Source organism: Caloenas nicobarica, chromosome 17, assembly GCF_036013445.1.
Source record: "Caloenas nicobarica isolate bCalNic1 chromosome 17, bCalNic1.hap1, whole genome shotgun sequence".
Lineage (NCBI taxonomy): Eukaryota > Metazoa > Chordata > Aves > Columbiformes > Columbidae > Caloenas > Caloenas nicobarica.
This window is the reverse complement of record NC_088261.1, coordinates 10,871,398-10,887,784: the sequence shown is the minus strand read 5'-3', so window position 1 is coordinate 10,887,784 and position 16,387 is coordinate 10,871,398. Positions and strand designations below refer to the sequence as shown.

The 16,387-nt window shown below is 60.4% G+C and overlaps 1 protein-coding gene across 1 annotated transcript in view; it reads right to left on the bottom strand.

Moving 5' to 3' along the window:
* HIP1 (huntingtin interacting protein 1) overlaps positions 1-16,387 on the bottom strand; it is a 53,604-nt gene that overhangs the window by 21,855 nt on the left and 15,362 nt on the right. The window contains exons 2-4 of the mRNA XM_065647350.1: positions 1,393-1,456; positions 651-793; positions 191-247 (exon numbers count right to left, since the gene is read on the bottom strand). Coding sequence (XP_065503422.1) covers positions 191-247; positions 651-793; positions 1,393-1,456 — 264 coding nt within the window. The remainder of the gene's footprint in view (positions 1-190; positions 248-650; positions 794-1,392; positions 1,457-16,387) is intronic.

Here is a 16,387-nt window from a genome sequence, read left to right as displayed (position 1 = left end):
CACAAGCAGCAGCCCCAGGCCAGCGAGGTCACAGCAGGCATGGCCGAGCGTCTGCTCAGCCCTCAGAACCTGGATCCTCCCGGGTGAGACCACGGGCCAAACCAACACTCGGGCCTGGCCGGGCACCCGGTGCTGCCGAGGGACCCCCGGGGCGTCCCCACTGCAGTGGCTGGTGGGGTCGGCCACTTACCCACATCCTGCTCATGTCGCTCAGCTCATTCTTGTATCTCACGGAGTCTTTCAGCACCTGGAGGGAGGAGGATGAGGATAAGCAGGCAGTGGGCAGAGCACCAGGGCAAGGTGTTGCCATATGCAGAACTGGCAATCGGGATAAGGAATGGGAGATCTGGGTGCTTTCCCAGCCCTGCAGCCCACTGCTGGTGGCATCACCCCCAGCCCCAGGGTGCCTCAGTTTCCCCATCTGCAAACAGGACGGGAGGATCCCTGCTGACAGCTTCTGCACCGACACCAACGCCCCGTGCCAGGCGGTTTCCTCTGGCACCAGGGGCTGTAGCGTGGGGCTGTGTGTGCAAGTGGGGGGATCCTCATGCCGGTCCCTGCCACGGACAGACCCCCAGGAGGGAACTGACCCGCCAGCACCTCCCACCGCCCCATGCAGCCCCGCGGGGACAGGATTTGGCCCCACTCACGTTGGAGTGGCCATCCCGGAGGAGTTTGTGGAAGACGTGGCAGAACTTCCAGCAGAGCACGGCGTTGCCCGACAGCGGCAGTCGGTTCACCACCGACCAGAAGGTCTGTGCCCCCTTCTCGTGGTGCGTGCCCAGGATGCACGGTGGGGGCCGGTCAAGGAAACGCTCCTCTCCCCTTCGGCGGTGATGGAGATTGGCCCCTGAACCCGGCTGGTACCCGCGGAGGGGAGCTGGGCCACCGCAGGGAGCTGATCAGCTGCCAAGCCCGGGCACACGTTGTCCCCAGGGGTGGCACATGCCGTCCCCTCTCCTCTAGCCCCACACCATCGCTTGGGAGCACCGTGGTGGGCTCGGGGCTAGGGCTGTGTCTCCGCCAAGCCCCCGTGACCGTGATACTGGGGGTCTGCTCCTCATGGCAGCATGTTCACAAGCACCTTTGGGGATCAAGCACCCTCATCCCATGGCAGACAACCTGCTGCGTCTGTCCCTCGCAGGGGATGGCAGCGCCGGGAGCACAAGGCTGGGCAGCCACCAACAAGCAAAGGTGCGGCAGGAGGAGCCGGGACCCCGCGCTGTGCCGGAAAAACCCCAACCATCACCAAGAGCCCCCAGGGTCCCGTCCAGCCCCCCAGCACTGGCCCGGCTGTACCAGCACCCCTCCCCACGCGTCTCCTCGCTGCTGCCCCTTTTCCAGCCCCGCTCCCACGCTCGCTTGTCCCGCGGCCAACTTTGGGAAGGATATTTCTGGCATGTTTCTCCTTGACAGCCACTTCCTGTGCATTAATGGCCTTATTGATGCTGACGGTCTGCAAAAGAGAAGCAAGGGGGGGTGAGATGGGAAGGGCTCCAGCTGCCCCCCAGCCCCTCCTCGTCCCCAGGGACCCCCCAGCTCTGCCAGCACCTGTCGCTGGCTGGGTCCCATCCAGGTCCCCAGCCCCTGCCTGTGCCAGCTGGATGCCACCCGGTGCCGGATGCCTTTCTGGGATGGGGTTGGCATCCGCGTCATTCAGCTGCTGCCAGGATTCATTTACTCAGCATAATAACGATGCAATTAAAGCAGCGACCACAAAGGACCCTCTCCTGCCCTCAGTTCACGGGGAACATTTGGGGGCTCTGGTCTTGGGGGTGCTGAGCGCAGAGGGTGTTTTGGGGGGCACAGGATGGTGAGGCCGAGTGGAGCAGGACCAGGGCTGCCCGTGCTGTCTGGTGGCAAACGACACATCCCGCCTTCATTGGCGCTGAAGCGGAACAGCAGCTCTGCGATTGCTGCTGTTCTGCCCCAGCCCCCCGGCCGGACACGGCTCTGGCTGTGGGACCAGAGGGGCAGGAGACGAACCTGCTGCCGTGGTGCACGGAGCTGCCCCGGCTGGCACCCACTGCCACCTCCACACCCCACCACAACCGGCGCATCTTGGCTCGGCCACATCCAGCCACAGCACAGCCCGTCCCATCGCCCTGAGCTCCCCAGCCACCCCGGCCCCACTGGGAGCCGCACAAGCCTCCCGCGGGCAGGCAGGGCTGCAGACAGCGTCCCCTGCCCGCCAGCTGCCCGCTGCTCCCTGCCAGGCAGGGCTGGACTCACAGTGCCAGTGCCAGGGACCCCAGGAAGCCCCGCTGGGCAGAGTCGCCACACAACGGAGCCTCTGGAGAGGCAGCGGCAGCTGCTGGAAGCGTTGGCCGGGCAGGGTTTTTAACCCTACCCCATTCCTGCCCCTCGGGGAGCGGTGCCTGCAGTGGGGGACACCGTGGCTGATTCTGCTTGGCTGCAGTTTAGGGGGAGTGCGGCGATGCTGGCCCTGGGTCACCCCAAGCTCCTGCATCCTTTGTGGCGATGCTGAGCGCTTGCCCAGCACCTGCTCTGCGAGGATCCCACTGCTGAGGGAAGAAACTGTCTGGCTCAGCACTGCCAGAAGCAGCTAATTCCTGATATAAACCAATTAAAGCAGTGGGATTAATCCCCGCGCCTTCCTCCTGCAATCCTTCTTGCATCCCCACGTGCTGCCCTTCCCCAAGGCGGCTCCATCATGACAGACCCCGATGACTCTGTGCTGAGCAGGGCTGGGGAGCCTCGCTCGTCCTGGCGCTTGTTCCTGGGGAGCAGAGCCCGACCCCCCCTGGCTCCAAGCTCCTTTCAGGCAGTTCAGAGATCAGAAGGTCTCCCCTCAGCTCCTGTTCTCCAGGCTGAACTCCCCCCACACATCCCACCTTGAAATGAGGGTCCTGGACCACACGGAACAAGGCAAGCGCAAAGCCAGAGCCGGCGCGTGGGAGCTCGTGGCCAGCGGCACGATGGGGACACTGTGGGACGTGTCCCTTGTCCTTGAGAGACCAGGCAGGGTGGTCTCCAGCGGGAAGCAGCACCAGGGAAAGCTGGAAATGGAGCTCCCAGTTTAACTGCTGCTTCCTGACGGCTTTTCCTGGCAAAGCAAGGACACATTTTTCTGAGTGAAGCGTCTCCCTGTGACCTCCCCAGAGTGGGGAAACACGGTGGAGGTGACGGGGTCTGGCAGCCCTGGCTCTGCTGGAGGCTTCCAGGACCCTCTGTCCTGCCGCCCCCGCTCTGTTTGGAGCAGACGTGATGTCCACGTGGATGGGGGATGTTTTTCCGAGGAGCGCAGGGCAGCAGCGAGGGACCGAGGCTGCAAGTGTCACCTCCAAGGGACAAGCAGGGTCAGGGAGGGTGACAGCGGCCAAGTTTTGGCTGCAAAACTGAGCCAAGGAGGAGGGAAACAAGGGAAATTTGGAGCTGCCTTGAAAGAAAGCTCAGACCTTTGTGCTGCGGAGATGCTTTTCACCCCAACCCAGCGGGTGCTGCTCCCAGCACTGCCTGGCACCTATAGCTGAAAGTATTTTAATTTTCATTTAATTACGAGGTTCTACACTGCAAGGGCTGTTTCCCACTCGCCAGCCCATGCGTGTCCTCAGCAGCGTCGCTGGCCCGGCTCTGGTTTCTGGCTGACGAAGGGATGTTGTCCTCCCGTCCCCGACCCCAAGCGGGTGCCACCCCCATGCCAGGAGCCGGGCAGGGGACCCTGGGGGCGGCGGGGGCAGCCGGGTCCTTCATCCAGCCCCACAACCCCACAGCCCCACACCCCACACCCCGCTGCCGGGAAAGGAAACCCGGGCGCTTCCTCTTGTGCAACGCCAGAGGCAGCAGGGCCGGAGGGAAGAGGCCAGCGGGGCGCCCTGTTTGCACAACCAGGGCTGCAAGGAGGTGACACTGCCCCACTGTCCCCCCCGGACAGTGCCATGGGGCAGAGCCCGGTGGAGCAGCACCCACGGCAGGGCTGGGGGCAGGCAGCACCCTGAGCACTGCACACACCAGTAACGCTGCAAGCGCCGGTGACCGCTGCACAAACCAGTAACACTGCAAGCGCCGGTGACCGCTGCACAAACCAGTAACACTGCAAGCGCCGGTGACCGCTGCACAAACCAGTAACGCTGCAAGCACCGGTGACCGCTGCACAAACCAGTAACGCTGCAAGCACCGGTGACCGCTGCACAAACCAGTAACGCTGCAAGCGCCGGTGACCGCTGCACAAACCAGTAATGCTGCAAGCGCTGGTGACCGCTGCACAAACCAGTAACGCTGCAAGCACCGGTGACCGCTGCACAAACCAGTAACGCTGCAAGCACCGGTGATCGCTGCACACACCAGTAACGCTACAAGCGCTGGTGACCGCTGCACAAACCAGTAACGCTGCAAGCACCGGTGACCGCTGCACAAACCAGTAACGCTGCAAGCACCGGTGATCGCTGCACACACCAGTAACGCTACAAGCGCTGGTGACCGCTGCACAAACCAGTAACGCTGCAAGCGCTGGTGACCGCTGCACAAACCAGTAACGCTGCAAGCGCTGGTGACCGCTGCACAAACCAGTAATGCTGCAAGCGCCGGTGACCACGGCAAGCACAGCGGGAAGCACCAGTGACACTGCAAGCACTGGCAACCATTACACATGGGTAACATTTCAAGCACCTCTGGAGCGGGTGAGGAATCCCCACTGTCACTAACGGGGAAACACTCAGGTCACTTAGGAGAGGGGCAGAGTCTAGTAACACAGACTACACAGGGACAATCCAACCTTATATCTGTCCCAGAGCACTGGGACCTGCTTGAGCAGCTTCTCCTCCCTCTGGGGGTCCCCAGGAACCCCTGCAAGGTCTTTTCCTCTGGCCTGACCCACCACTGCAGCCCTGTCCTGGGGGAATTTTGCACCGTTCCTGCGGGTTTCTGGGAATCCAGCTGGCAAGGAGAGCTGCCAGTGCCTGGGGTGAGCTGGACCACGACCCACAGCACCCCCACGACTCCCGACTTCACAGGGAGATACTACACCAGGGCTGAGCACCCACAGCTCCGCACCCGGGTGGCCCCCGGACCATGGGTCATGTCAAATAAACACCCCTCTGGGTGCGCGACTGTGGGTTCAACAGGGACAAAGGAGCCCAAAACTGCACAGGGGGACCCGGGACAGTGCGACAGAGGCTTTCTGAGCACAGAGAAACACTTCCCTTTTTCGCACACACATCTGCACACCCTCACCCCCAGCCAGATCTCCCCAAATTCCGCTCTCAGCCTCCTCGGAATCGCAAATCCCCCATCCAGAGAAGAGCCGAGCTCAGCGCAGGAGCTGCACAGCACCTTCCCGCTCCTTTCATTTCCAAAAGGAAATGAATGTTGATTAAAGAATCCAGAGCTATTGCAAATTATTTGGAGAAACTGAGTAAGTCACAGTGCAAATCCTCTTAGTAATGCTCCCTCATTTCTCCTTAATTCCTTTCTATAAATGGAGAGCTGGGACGGAGCATACCTCCGGAAAACCACGCGCAGACACAGGGGCTCCGGGGGAAGTGAGCGAGAAGGGAGACCTGACTACAGCAAGCCTGGAAAAAAAATCCATGAGCTTAATTAAAATGCAAATCCCAGCCTAGCAAAGCTTCACTCTGGCCCCGGAGCTGTGCAGGACATGGGGGTGCAGGCGAGCTTTTTGGAAGGCACGTCTCTTTAAATACCGCTCACCGACAGCAGCTAAAAGCAAATCACGGCCTTGCCGGGGCTCAGGAAAGATTTTTCTCGGACAAAATCTCAAAGCAAAGCTGCCTGGATAACACTGGGGGTGCTCAATGCCCGTCCGGGGCTGGGCGAGAGCCCCTAGGGAGAGCTGGGGGCCCCCCTCGGCCGGGCTCCCGGGACCTTCGGCAGCACGGGGAACAGCACAGGGAACCAGCATGGGGAACCGGCACAGGGAGCCGGCACGGGGAGCCGGCACGGGGAGCCGGCACAGCTTCGTGCCGTGGCAGGGATGGGATGGCAGACGGGCAGCGCGGTGAGCCCCGCGCACCATGGATGTGTGGCCACGTATAGGGTCAGGATGCTCAGCACAAATGGGGTAACTTGTAGTCTTGCCGCTCAGTCCTAAATGCTGCTTTTGAACGGGGAGTGAGAGGAGACATTAAAAATACCATCCCATCATCTAATCTGGGCTATTTGGCTGCATCGGCTGCTGGATCCATGAGTTTGGAAAGACAGCGTTCCTGTCCCGGCCGGCTGTGTGCCGGAGCTGCTCTGGGGATGAAGGACCTTGACCAGGGCTGTGGGAGCATCTCCCCAAAGGTACTGCTGCTCTTCTCGGCTCCTGCTCCCACCAGATGAGAAATAATCCCCCAAACGCACAGATTTCAGATTTCCCTTCCCTTGGGTCATAAAAGCAACTACATTTCCCCCAAAGCAATGTTGGCATCCAGCGTCAGAGACCCTGAACCCTCGCTGCATCTGCTGGGGTTCGCTCCAGGATGTCCCTCTCTAGGAGGAGACGCTGATGCCGCCGGCTCAGATGTCAGCAGGAGGACCAAGGTGTACCAGAGACAGCCCCGAGTCCCAAGGGACACCGGCATGGTGGCCTCGGGGGGTGTTTGGGGACATCTTGCCCCACAGCCTGTCCTGCTGCTTCCCCTGTGACACATGGGACATCCGAACCAGAGTCACTGGGAAGATGGCCATGGGCTCCGCGAGCATCCGATGGCGTCACCACGAGGCTCTTCTTGGCAGAGAGCTGCCCTGGCATCGCCGCCTCCGGCTCTGCTCTGCCGAGGCTGGGAGGACAATGACTTCAGATCCATGTCACGCTTGGTCTGTGCCACGTCAGCCCTCTCCGGCGCACAGCGAATCCCGCTGAGAGCATGGTGGAGAAGCTCTTCCAGCACACGTGGTGCTTCCAGGGGAGAAACCAGGAGGTATCAGAGGCCAGGAAGGGGTGATGTGATGTTCAGAGGTCTCCACCCCACCAGGAGACACCAAGAGGGTGGCAGCTGCCATCCAGCTCCCACCAAGGCCTTTGCCTCATCAGCTGTATCACCATTATCATGGTAGAAAAATTAAAATAACTCGAAGGGTACACATTCTGTGTGTGTCTGAACAGACCACCCCAGCAGCTCCCAGCTCCTCCAAGGGCAGCAAGTTGGCATCAAAGCAGAGGTCGGGATCCACGGGGTGATGTGCCCAGGAGCTGCCTGTGCGAGGACTGAAGCCACCACTGCCCCAGCCCTTCCAGAGCCTCCAGCGAAAATCGTGAGCTCAGCACCATCACGAGAGCTGGGGCAGGACGGGACAGCGTGATCCAACCGCTTCTGCATCCTCGAGGCAAGTAAAGGGAAAGAAGAAGACAACCACCCAACCGACTTGTGGTGGGTCCCTGGGACTCCAGTGAGACATCCGATGCCAGGAGGGCAGGAGGTGGGAGCCGGGCTGGGTACCAGTGGCTGGAAGGATTTGGTTCCGCCAGTCCTGGAGATGAGAGCTTGCTATGCAGATCACTGCTCACCATCAGGGGACCAGCACCCAAAGAGGTGGGCCAGCAGATTTCTCCAGTGCCATAAATAATTTATGCAGATTAATTACTTGGACATGGGCTTTTTTAAATCCAGTTTTAGGAATACGGACTTATCCAATACACGGATAAACCTTTGGAAAAAAAGGAGACAGCAAGAAAACTGATTTTGGGGAGAACACCTGGCAAAAAGCGAAGCTCCAGAAGAAACCAGACCTAGCCAAGGACCATCAGGGAAATTGACACCACAAAACTCGGACCCCTTTGAAGCCGCTGGCTGAAGTAACAGTCAAAAGAGAAGCCAGAGAGGCTGCAGAACGGCTTGGGGGTGCTTTGGTCAGAGAACTTGGGGGTGCTCTGGTCACCTCCAGCACGGGTCCCGGCTCCCATTGCCGGGCCGGGCGCTTCCAACCTGCCGCAACCAGAGCTCAGGACGAGGGGCCGGATCCGAGAAAGGGCAGAAACCCAGGAGGCTCCCCAGGAACCCCCCACTCGTCCACGGCTGCTCCCCACAAAAACGCTCCTTACTCTTCTAATTTAATTAGTGATATGGGCACAACATCATTTGTACCCTACGTTCCCAGCCAGCTCAGCCATGGCCGGAGTGTTTCCTGTGAGCTGCCACTTCAGCCAGGCTTTCAATTTTAAGCAGGGATTTTAAGCAAAGATAATCTCTTCCAGCAGAGGTGATTTCTATCTAGGGACAGAGGATGGCCGTGTTTTCCAGGGTCGGTGGTTCAGCAAGGGGTTTCATCAACTTCAAATATTCCTGATATCCTCCAAATCATCTCAACCAGAGTCTTCTGCCTCCCAGCAAATTCAAATCTTGGGGCATTTTTTGGAATGGGAGGAAACAACGGAGCGAGGATGAAGGATGCAGGGAGCAGACAGGCAGGAGCTCATCTCCAGATGTGCACTTCAGCCATCAGGTGCCATCCCAGGACCCAACTTGCTTGGGAGCTTTTACCCCGGCTGGGAACACCCGGGTGCGTATCACCCTTCCGAGGTGCTGCCGAATTCAGCGGAGCCGGGATGGCCCCGGGATGCGGAGCCCAGCAGTGCCGGGGCAGCACTGGTGGAAATCCTTCCGTGCAACACCTCCCGCAGCAGGACGAGGTGTCCCCCACCCGTTATCCGAGCAGGACGGGGCATCCCCCACCTGTTATCCCTCCAGGTGTTCGGATCCTGACATGGAGCCGAGAGCAGTCAGGACCGTACGGGCTCCACGCTGCACTCAAGGGACCTTCCCCACCCCTAACCCTGCTCCGCCAGAGCACCGTGAAAAGCAAAATCCCTCTTCCCAGGTGAGCAGCACAGGGGATGAACACACCTCCCTGCAGGAATGGACCCTAAAAACCCACTTTCCACCCCAAACCTGTTTCCAGCCCCAATGCCCGGGTGAGGGGCTGCTCTGAGGGGCCAAAGGGGCTGTGACAGCAGCATCGCACGTGGGGACACGGGGACGTGGGGACACGGGGACGTGGGGACACGGGGACGTGGGGACACGGGCGCTCGTGGCAGCACCTGAACCCCACCGAGTCAAAGACTGGGGGAAAGCGAGTTAAAAGGGGTGGGTGGGAGCAAAGCGCGACCCAGGCTGCAGCATCACGGGGGGAGACTGGGTTTAACGGCGAGGATGAGCCCGGGAGCGGGGGCTCACGGCCCCCGCTGCCACCCCAAACCCACCCCCGGGGTTCCTCCTGATTTTCCACCGGGAAACACCGACACCCGGGGGTTTGCGAACACCCCCAACTTCCCTGGGAAGGAGCTTCGCTGGGTGCAAACCCTCATTGCAGGGACACCCCGGGGTACCGAGCTGCTGGGGGGTTCCCGGAGGGGATCCCCCGGGTTGGGGGGGGTGCGGGGATCCCCGGGGCCGCGCACTTACCACCTTGCCCAGCTCCATGGCGGGGGTGCCGGGCGGGGCGGGCTCGGGGCGGGCTCAGCGCGGCGCGGCGGTGCCCATGGCGGCGGCCCCGCGGGCGGCGGCGCTGGAAGGTTCTGCCGGGCGGCGGCGGCGGCGGCGGCGGCGGCGGCGGCGGCGGCGGCGGCGCCGATGTGGTGGGGGGGGGGCGCGCACCCGCGCACGGGCGCGCTCCCGCGAGGGGCGGCACAGGCCGGGGGCGGGGGGCGCGCCGCGCGCCGCCGGAATAACAAAGGAGCCCCGCGGGCGCGCGCGTGGGGGGGGCGCGCCCCCGCCGAACCGGCCGCTCAGCGCCGCGGGGGTCGGGCAGAGCGGAGCCGGAGGGGATGGCGGGGGCACGGCGGGGCCGAACCCGCCGCAGCCCGACCCACGGCACACCCCCTGCCCCACTGCACACGCCCTGCTGACACCCTGCCCCACTGCCAGATCTCCTGCCCCATCCCCTGTGCCACCTGCACCCTTCTGCTCCATCCCCTGCCCCCTGTCCCATCCCCTGCCCCACCCCCTGCTCCATCCCCTGCCCCCTGTCCCATCCCCTGCCCCACCCCCTGCTCCATCCCCTGCCCCCTGCCTCATCCCCTGCCCCATCCCCTGCTCCATCCCCTGCTCCATCCCCTGCCCCCTGCCTCATCCCCTGCCCCATCCCCTGCTCCATCCCCTGCCCCTGTCCCATCCCCTGCCCCATCTCCTTCCCCCTGTCCCATCTCCTGCCCCATCCCCTGTACCACCTGCACCCTTCTGCTCCATCCCCTGCCCCCTGTCCCATCCCCTGCCCCACCTCCTTCCCCCGCCCCATCCCCTGTCTCCCTGCCCCATCTCCTCCGCCATCTCCTGCCTCTTTCCCATCTCCTGCCCCCTGCCCCATCCTCTGCCCTCCTGCCCCATCTCCTGCCCCCTGCCCCATCCTCTGCCCTCCTGCCCCATCTCCTGCCCCCTGCCCCATCCTCTGCCCCCCTGCCCCATCTCCCTGCCTTGGGAGAAGCTGCACCTGTGGGTTTGGCCGCTGACCTGCACAGGGTTTCCCTCACACAGAAGCCCACTCAGCTGTAGCAGTCTTGGTTCCAACAACAAAAGAAATTAAACTGGTGTGGTAAATGGGTCCCCTGACCTCAGTCCCCCATCCGCGCGCACACAGGGATTGTTACCCCACTGCGGGACAGCCAAAAACCCATGCAGGAGTATCCTGGTTTTTCCCAGCTCCTATCAGTGCTCAAGAAGCACTTTTAACATCTTCTGACGAAAGAAACTCAGACGATTCTTCTACTGTTCTACAAATCCCCTCAAAGCAACCCAAAAGCAGGGAGGAGGAAAAGCTTTGCAGCTGCCCCTCAGCTGGAGCTTCACAGCCCTAAGAAAAAAATGCTCCTGCGGTGCTGGCTCTGGCTGAACACACTAATCCCCCAGGATTACTAAAGTCTAGTCACGGCTCAGCCACTTACTCCAGGATGGTGACTTGGCCACTCTTAATAAGATAATAAGATCCCACATCCCTGTGGGGACCTGTGAGGATGGAGCACTGCCATCCCTGCACCCTGCCAGCACCCAGCGCTGCACCCACCACAGATCCCAGCTGGGGGGCAGCTTTTGGGGCCAAGCCCCACGTCGTGTTTTCCTTGGGTGGCGGGTAAAGCCTCCGCTGCGTTTCCTGGGACAGACGGATGGACGGGCACGCTGCTCAGGAACACTGCAGGGACACAGCTCGGCGGTTTGTGTGCTGGACCAAATGTGTTTTGCTGGACCAGATGGTTTCAAGCAGCAGCCAAACTCCTTCAGGAGCAGAGTCTGGTCCCTGCCCTGAGACTGGGGTGAGCGCGAGGCAGCGCGTGGGGTGCGGGTATCTGCCCCAGTTGTGGGCACCTGTCCCCATCACGGATAGAATCATAGAATCATTTTGGTTGGAAAAGACCCTCACGATCATCGAGTCCAACCATAACCCAGCCCTGGCACTGCCCCATGTCCCTGAGAACCTCATCTCCGTCTGTCCAACCCCTCCAGGGATGGTGACTCCAGCACTGCCCTGGGCAGCCTGTTCCAATGCCCCACAGCCCTTTGGGGAAGAAATTGTTCCCAAGATCCAATCTCAACTTCCCTGGTGCAACTTGAGGCCGTTTCCTCTCATTCTATCACTTACTACTCAGGAGAAGCTTGATGGGGCTCGACAGCCCTGATCACAACAGGCAGGAACGGGCTCTGCTGCGCTGGCACAGCACCAACCCCGGCATCCCTGGGACAGGGTGCCCTGGACCCGCAAGCAGAGGAGACAAACCCAGAATCGAGCGCCGTGGCCGGGAAGGGACAAGGGGGTTTGTGCCCTCGCCATGGTGAAGCCCCCTGGTGAGCGGTTCCCAACCATGTGCCCGGCACGGAAAGCGGGAGTTTAGGTCCTGCTGTGCAGCCCAGTCCCCAGCATGGCGGTCCCCTGGCTTAATGGGATCCTGGAATTAATTAATTCGGCCTTAGCTGGGTTTAGCGCTGCTCTGAACCTGATGCTGCAACTGCTGCTGCCTTGCTGTCCTGCGATGTCCTGTGGATGTGATCCACACTTCCCAGCGTAGCATCTCCAGAGGCCACAGCCCTGCAATCAGCGCTTGGCCACCAGGTTTTAATGCCTCATTTGCATGAAGAGACCTTAAGGCAGGTTTGCAAAGAGCACACCCTGCCAGGCACAGCCCAAAACAAAGAGCATCCTCTGGAGCAAAACCCAATCCCTCCCCTGCACACGAATAGGATGGATGTGACTTTTCCTATGATGCCACCTGCATGGGAAACTTATTGCTTGTAAAATAATTCGCAGGATCCATCCTTTAGCCATATTTACTGGTGACACCCTGTAACGCCATCGAATGCTGTGTGCAGCCATGCCAAGCTGCCCCCCACATGCTCCACCTCCTGCCCACAGGCTTTCTGCTCCCAGCATCCCTCCTTAATCCCACCAATTAAGTCTGCTCATCACCATTAACTTTATTTTTCAACATCAAGCTTTCATGCAAGCTCACCCCTGAATCAAACACCTCAGCTGGTGCTAAAGCCAGTTTAGACAGAAGATAATGATTGCCGTTATCGATGATGTCCTGTGGGTGAGGCAGAGCCGGGACAGGCTCACGTCACAGCCACCACCGCTGCGCGGCTCCTCGTGGCCGAGCCACTCTGACCAGCCAAACCGGAATTTTGGAGGCCACCAGGAAGCACTTGGGGAACAGGCAGAGGGCTCCAAGTCCACCCGGTTTCACAGCAAGGGGGGCAAAAATAAGAGCCAAGATAACTCTAGAAGAAAGCCTGAAAACTAATTTAAAGGCAATTTTGGAAGGGTTCCCAGGGCACAGGGAAACCCACATTCTCCAGGGACAGGCAAAGCTGTGATCCCCAAGCTGAAAGCACCAAGTGGGGACGGCAGCGTGTGTGACCACGCTGGGGCTCAGGAGGGACCGGTGCGACCCTGGGGACACATCCCACCGCTGCGGGGGTGCATTGGTGTGAAAGGAATTTCCTTGCTTTACGAGTGCAGGGGAGTTCCCCGCTGTGGTTCACCACATCGCCGTGGGAAAACGCTGGTGCTGGCACACGAGAGCTGCTCCTGCCCTGCACGGTGGTCCCGGGTTATTCCCGGGGGCTCCCATAAAGATGCCGAGGCTCTTCGCAGCTGCAGGAGCATCAGCTCCGCTTCCAGCATGGTTTCCTTCAACTGCTATGTATACAAATATATAGACATATAATATTTAACATGCTCACACAACTCTGCCAAAGCCTGTGTGATAAGTGAACATGTTCTAATCTCTGTGCTGCTGCGGCAGGAGTGGGGGGATACAGAGCATCCCAGTCGGGTGTGCAAACCCACATGCTTGCATCCCTGATCCTGCCTCCCGTTCCAGCGATTCGGGACGAGCCTGCAAGGACCTGGAAAGCCTCTCCAGGATGGATGCAGATGGAGGGAATTCCCTCGCGAATGAAGGTGGTGGGGGGATGCTGGGGGTGGCTGAAGGAGCTGCTGAAAACCCCAGGGCATCAAAGGCGCTGCCTCCGCCAGCCCCTCCGGCTCGGGGCTGGGAAGGGACGGTTCCCAGCAGGGGACAGGGATGTCAAAACCAGGGAGAACTGGGGGAGAGGGCACCCCTCGTCTCACCCTGTCCCCCAAGTGCCTTCATCATCCTCCCGCTGTGCGGCGAGTCGCAGAGCCTCCTCCTCGCCCCCCAGCTGTATCTAATCTCCTCCAGTGCTTCGCTCCGAGACCCTTGACACCGCCTGGAACACCCTCCATCCTCCTGCAGCTCCGACATTCTCCTGCGAGCTGCCGGGATGGTACGTGTGGTCTGGACCGCGACGGATGAAGAAGCAGGAGAGACCTTCAGCATCTCCCCTGAGCCCACCAGAGGCTACGCAAGCAGCTTTTAAACTCTGTTTTGGCAGCTAACTCTTGCTAAAATGAAGGGAATTAGGGCTAAAACATCTCGGCAAATGTAGCCTTTTGTCATTACAGCCAGCGTGATGAGGTTTGTTCAGTAATGACCTAGAAGGCATTTTCTTTTATTGGTTTTACATTCCCTACTTCTCTTTGAGCAAACCTCCGCCTGAGCTGCTGCTCGTGGCGGGACGGAGCCTGGACCGCTCTGCTCCGTGGAGCATTCACATCTCTCTCAAAAGCCTCCTGCCTCTTCTTCCCCCACCTACTGTTCATTTTACCAGGTCTAAAAATACTCCAAAACCTTTTAAACCCTCTTCCCCTGCAGCCGCCTCCCTCCTTGATGACTAATAATATCTGGTGCTCCCTCTTGATCTTTATTTCCCAAGTCCTCCCCGAGGGAAGGAACCAAACAGGAGCCGCGCTCTCAAACCACCCCTTGGATTCAGTCTCTTAAATTCATTTTCCTCGGGGAATGCCATTTTTTTTTCCAGCTGCTCCAGTGTAGGAGCAGTTTAAATCCACCTCCCCAGAGCAACTCTCTTAGCTCACAATAAACTAGTCCTGCCCCAAGGCTTAACCATTCAAGGTGCTGCTGGAGCATCTTTCCAGTCCGGGACCTCCAGGATCCCGGGGTTTTCAGAGCTCTGGGTATAAAACAGAACAGCGGATTCACCGGGGAAACCACCGAGCACTTTGAAAATTATTTCTTTTCTATTTTGCAGGTTTCAGTGCTTTTCAGCATCTCTTTGGATCTGGAGCAGCAGCCACTCCCGCAGGGGATGCACCATTTGGGGACCTGTTTAGGCTGGGATTAGTTTCTGGGCCATGGAGCTGGGTGAGCACCACGGGCTGCATGAGGAGTTTTGCTTTCTAGGAGAAGGGAGCAAACGCCAGGCACCAGGGTATATTTGTCATAGTGTGATTTAGAGGAAACCCCCACTTTATGGCAATGGATTTTGATTGTTACTGAGCTGGGAGGTTTGAGCATCGTAACACAGAACAGCTTTCCCGACTGATCCCCCGCGCTGCTCCGTGTCCTTCCGAAACATCGGGACCTGCCCTGGGCACCCTGGGCAGCAGCCCCTTCCCTATGGGTTACGGGGGACACGGGGACGGAGCAGCCGCGGGGGCAGGAGCTGAACGTGTGACGAGTTTCTCTGGACTCAGGCACCACAGTACAGCCTGATCACACAACCACAACTTTCAGAGGGGATCCAGCAATGAACAACCTTCAGAAAAACCTTACAGTAACAGCAACGATGTAAAAAAAAATCCCCCAAATCATCACAGTCTTGGTGAACCAGCTGCTTTTTGGTACCAAACCTGCACTCGCACGCAAGGCAGATTTAAAGGGTATTTGGGTGCTCTGATAGTTCTGGAAATCCCCCTGGCCAACTAATGCTGAAATACCTTTGCAAATCTTGATTTAGGAAAAAATATCCGCTCTGGAGCGGTGCTTAAAAAGCTCAAGGCCATTTTCAAATCCTCGTAATGCCGCACTTCCCTGGGCATGTGAAAGCGAGAGGAAAAAGCAGATCAGATGCGGGCACAGGGCCAGGGCTGGCGGCCGCACCAAGGGCTTGTGCTGGCATGGAGCGGGCAGGAGCGGGCAGCACAGGCAGCACGGGCAGCACGGGCAGCACGGGCAGCACAGGCAGCACAGGCAGCACGGGCAGCACGGGCAGCACGGGCAGCACGGGCAGCACAGGCAGGAGCGGGCAGCACAGGCAGCATGGGCAGCACGGGCAGCATAGGCAGCACAGGCAGCACAGGCAGCACAGGCAGGAGCGGGCAGCACAGGCAGCACAGGCAGCACGGGCAGCACGGGCAGCACGGGCAGCACGGGCAGCACAGGCAGCACGGGCAGCACAGGCAGCACAGGCAGCACAGGCAGCACAGGCAGCACGGGCAGCACGGGCAGCACAGGCAGCACGGGCAGCACAGGCAGCACAGGCAGCACAGGCAGCACGGGCAGCACGGGCAGCACAGGCAGCACAGGCAGCACAGGCAGCACAGGCAGGAGCGGGCAGCACGGGCAGCATAGGCAGCACAGGCAGCACAGGCAGCACGGGCAGCACAGGCAGAACAGGCAGGAGCGGGCAGCACAGGCAGCACAGGCAGGAGCGGGCAGCACGGGCAGCACAGGCAGCGCGGGCAGCACAGGCAGCACAGGCAGCACAGGCAGCACAGGCAGCACAGGCAGGAGCGGGCAGCACGGGCAGCACAGGCAGCATGGGCAGCACGGGAAGCACAGGCAGCACAGGCAGCACAGGCAGGAGCGGGCAGCACAGGCAGCACAGGCAGCACGGGCAGCACAGGCAGCACAGGCAGCACAGGCAGGAGCGGGCAGCACAGGCAGCACAGGCAGCACAGGCAGCACGGGCAGCACAGGCAGCACAGGCAGCACAGGCAGCACGGGCAGCACAGGCAGCACAGGCAGGAGCGGGCAGCACAGGCAGCACAGGCAGGAGCGGGCAGCACGGGCAGCACAGGCAGCACGGGCAGCACGGGCAGCACAGGCAGCACAGGCAGCACAGGCAGGAGCGGGCAGCACGGGCAGCACGGGCAGCACGGGCAGCACAGGCAG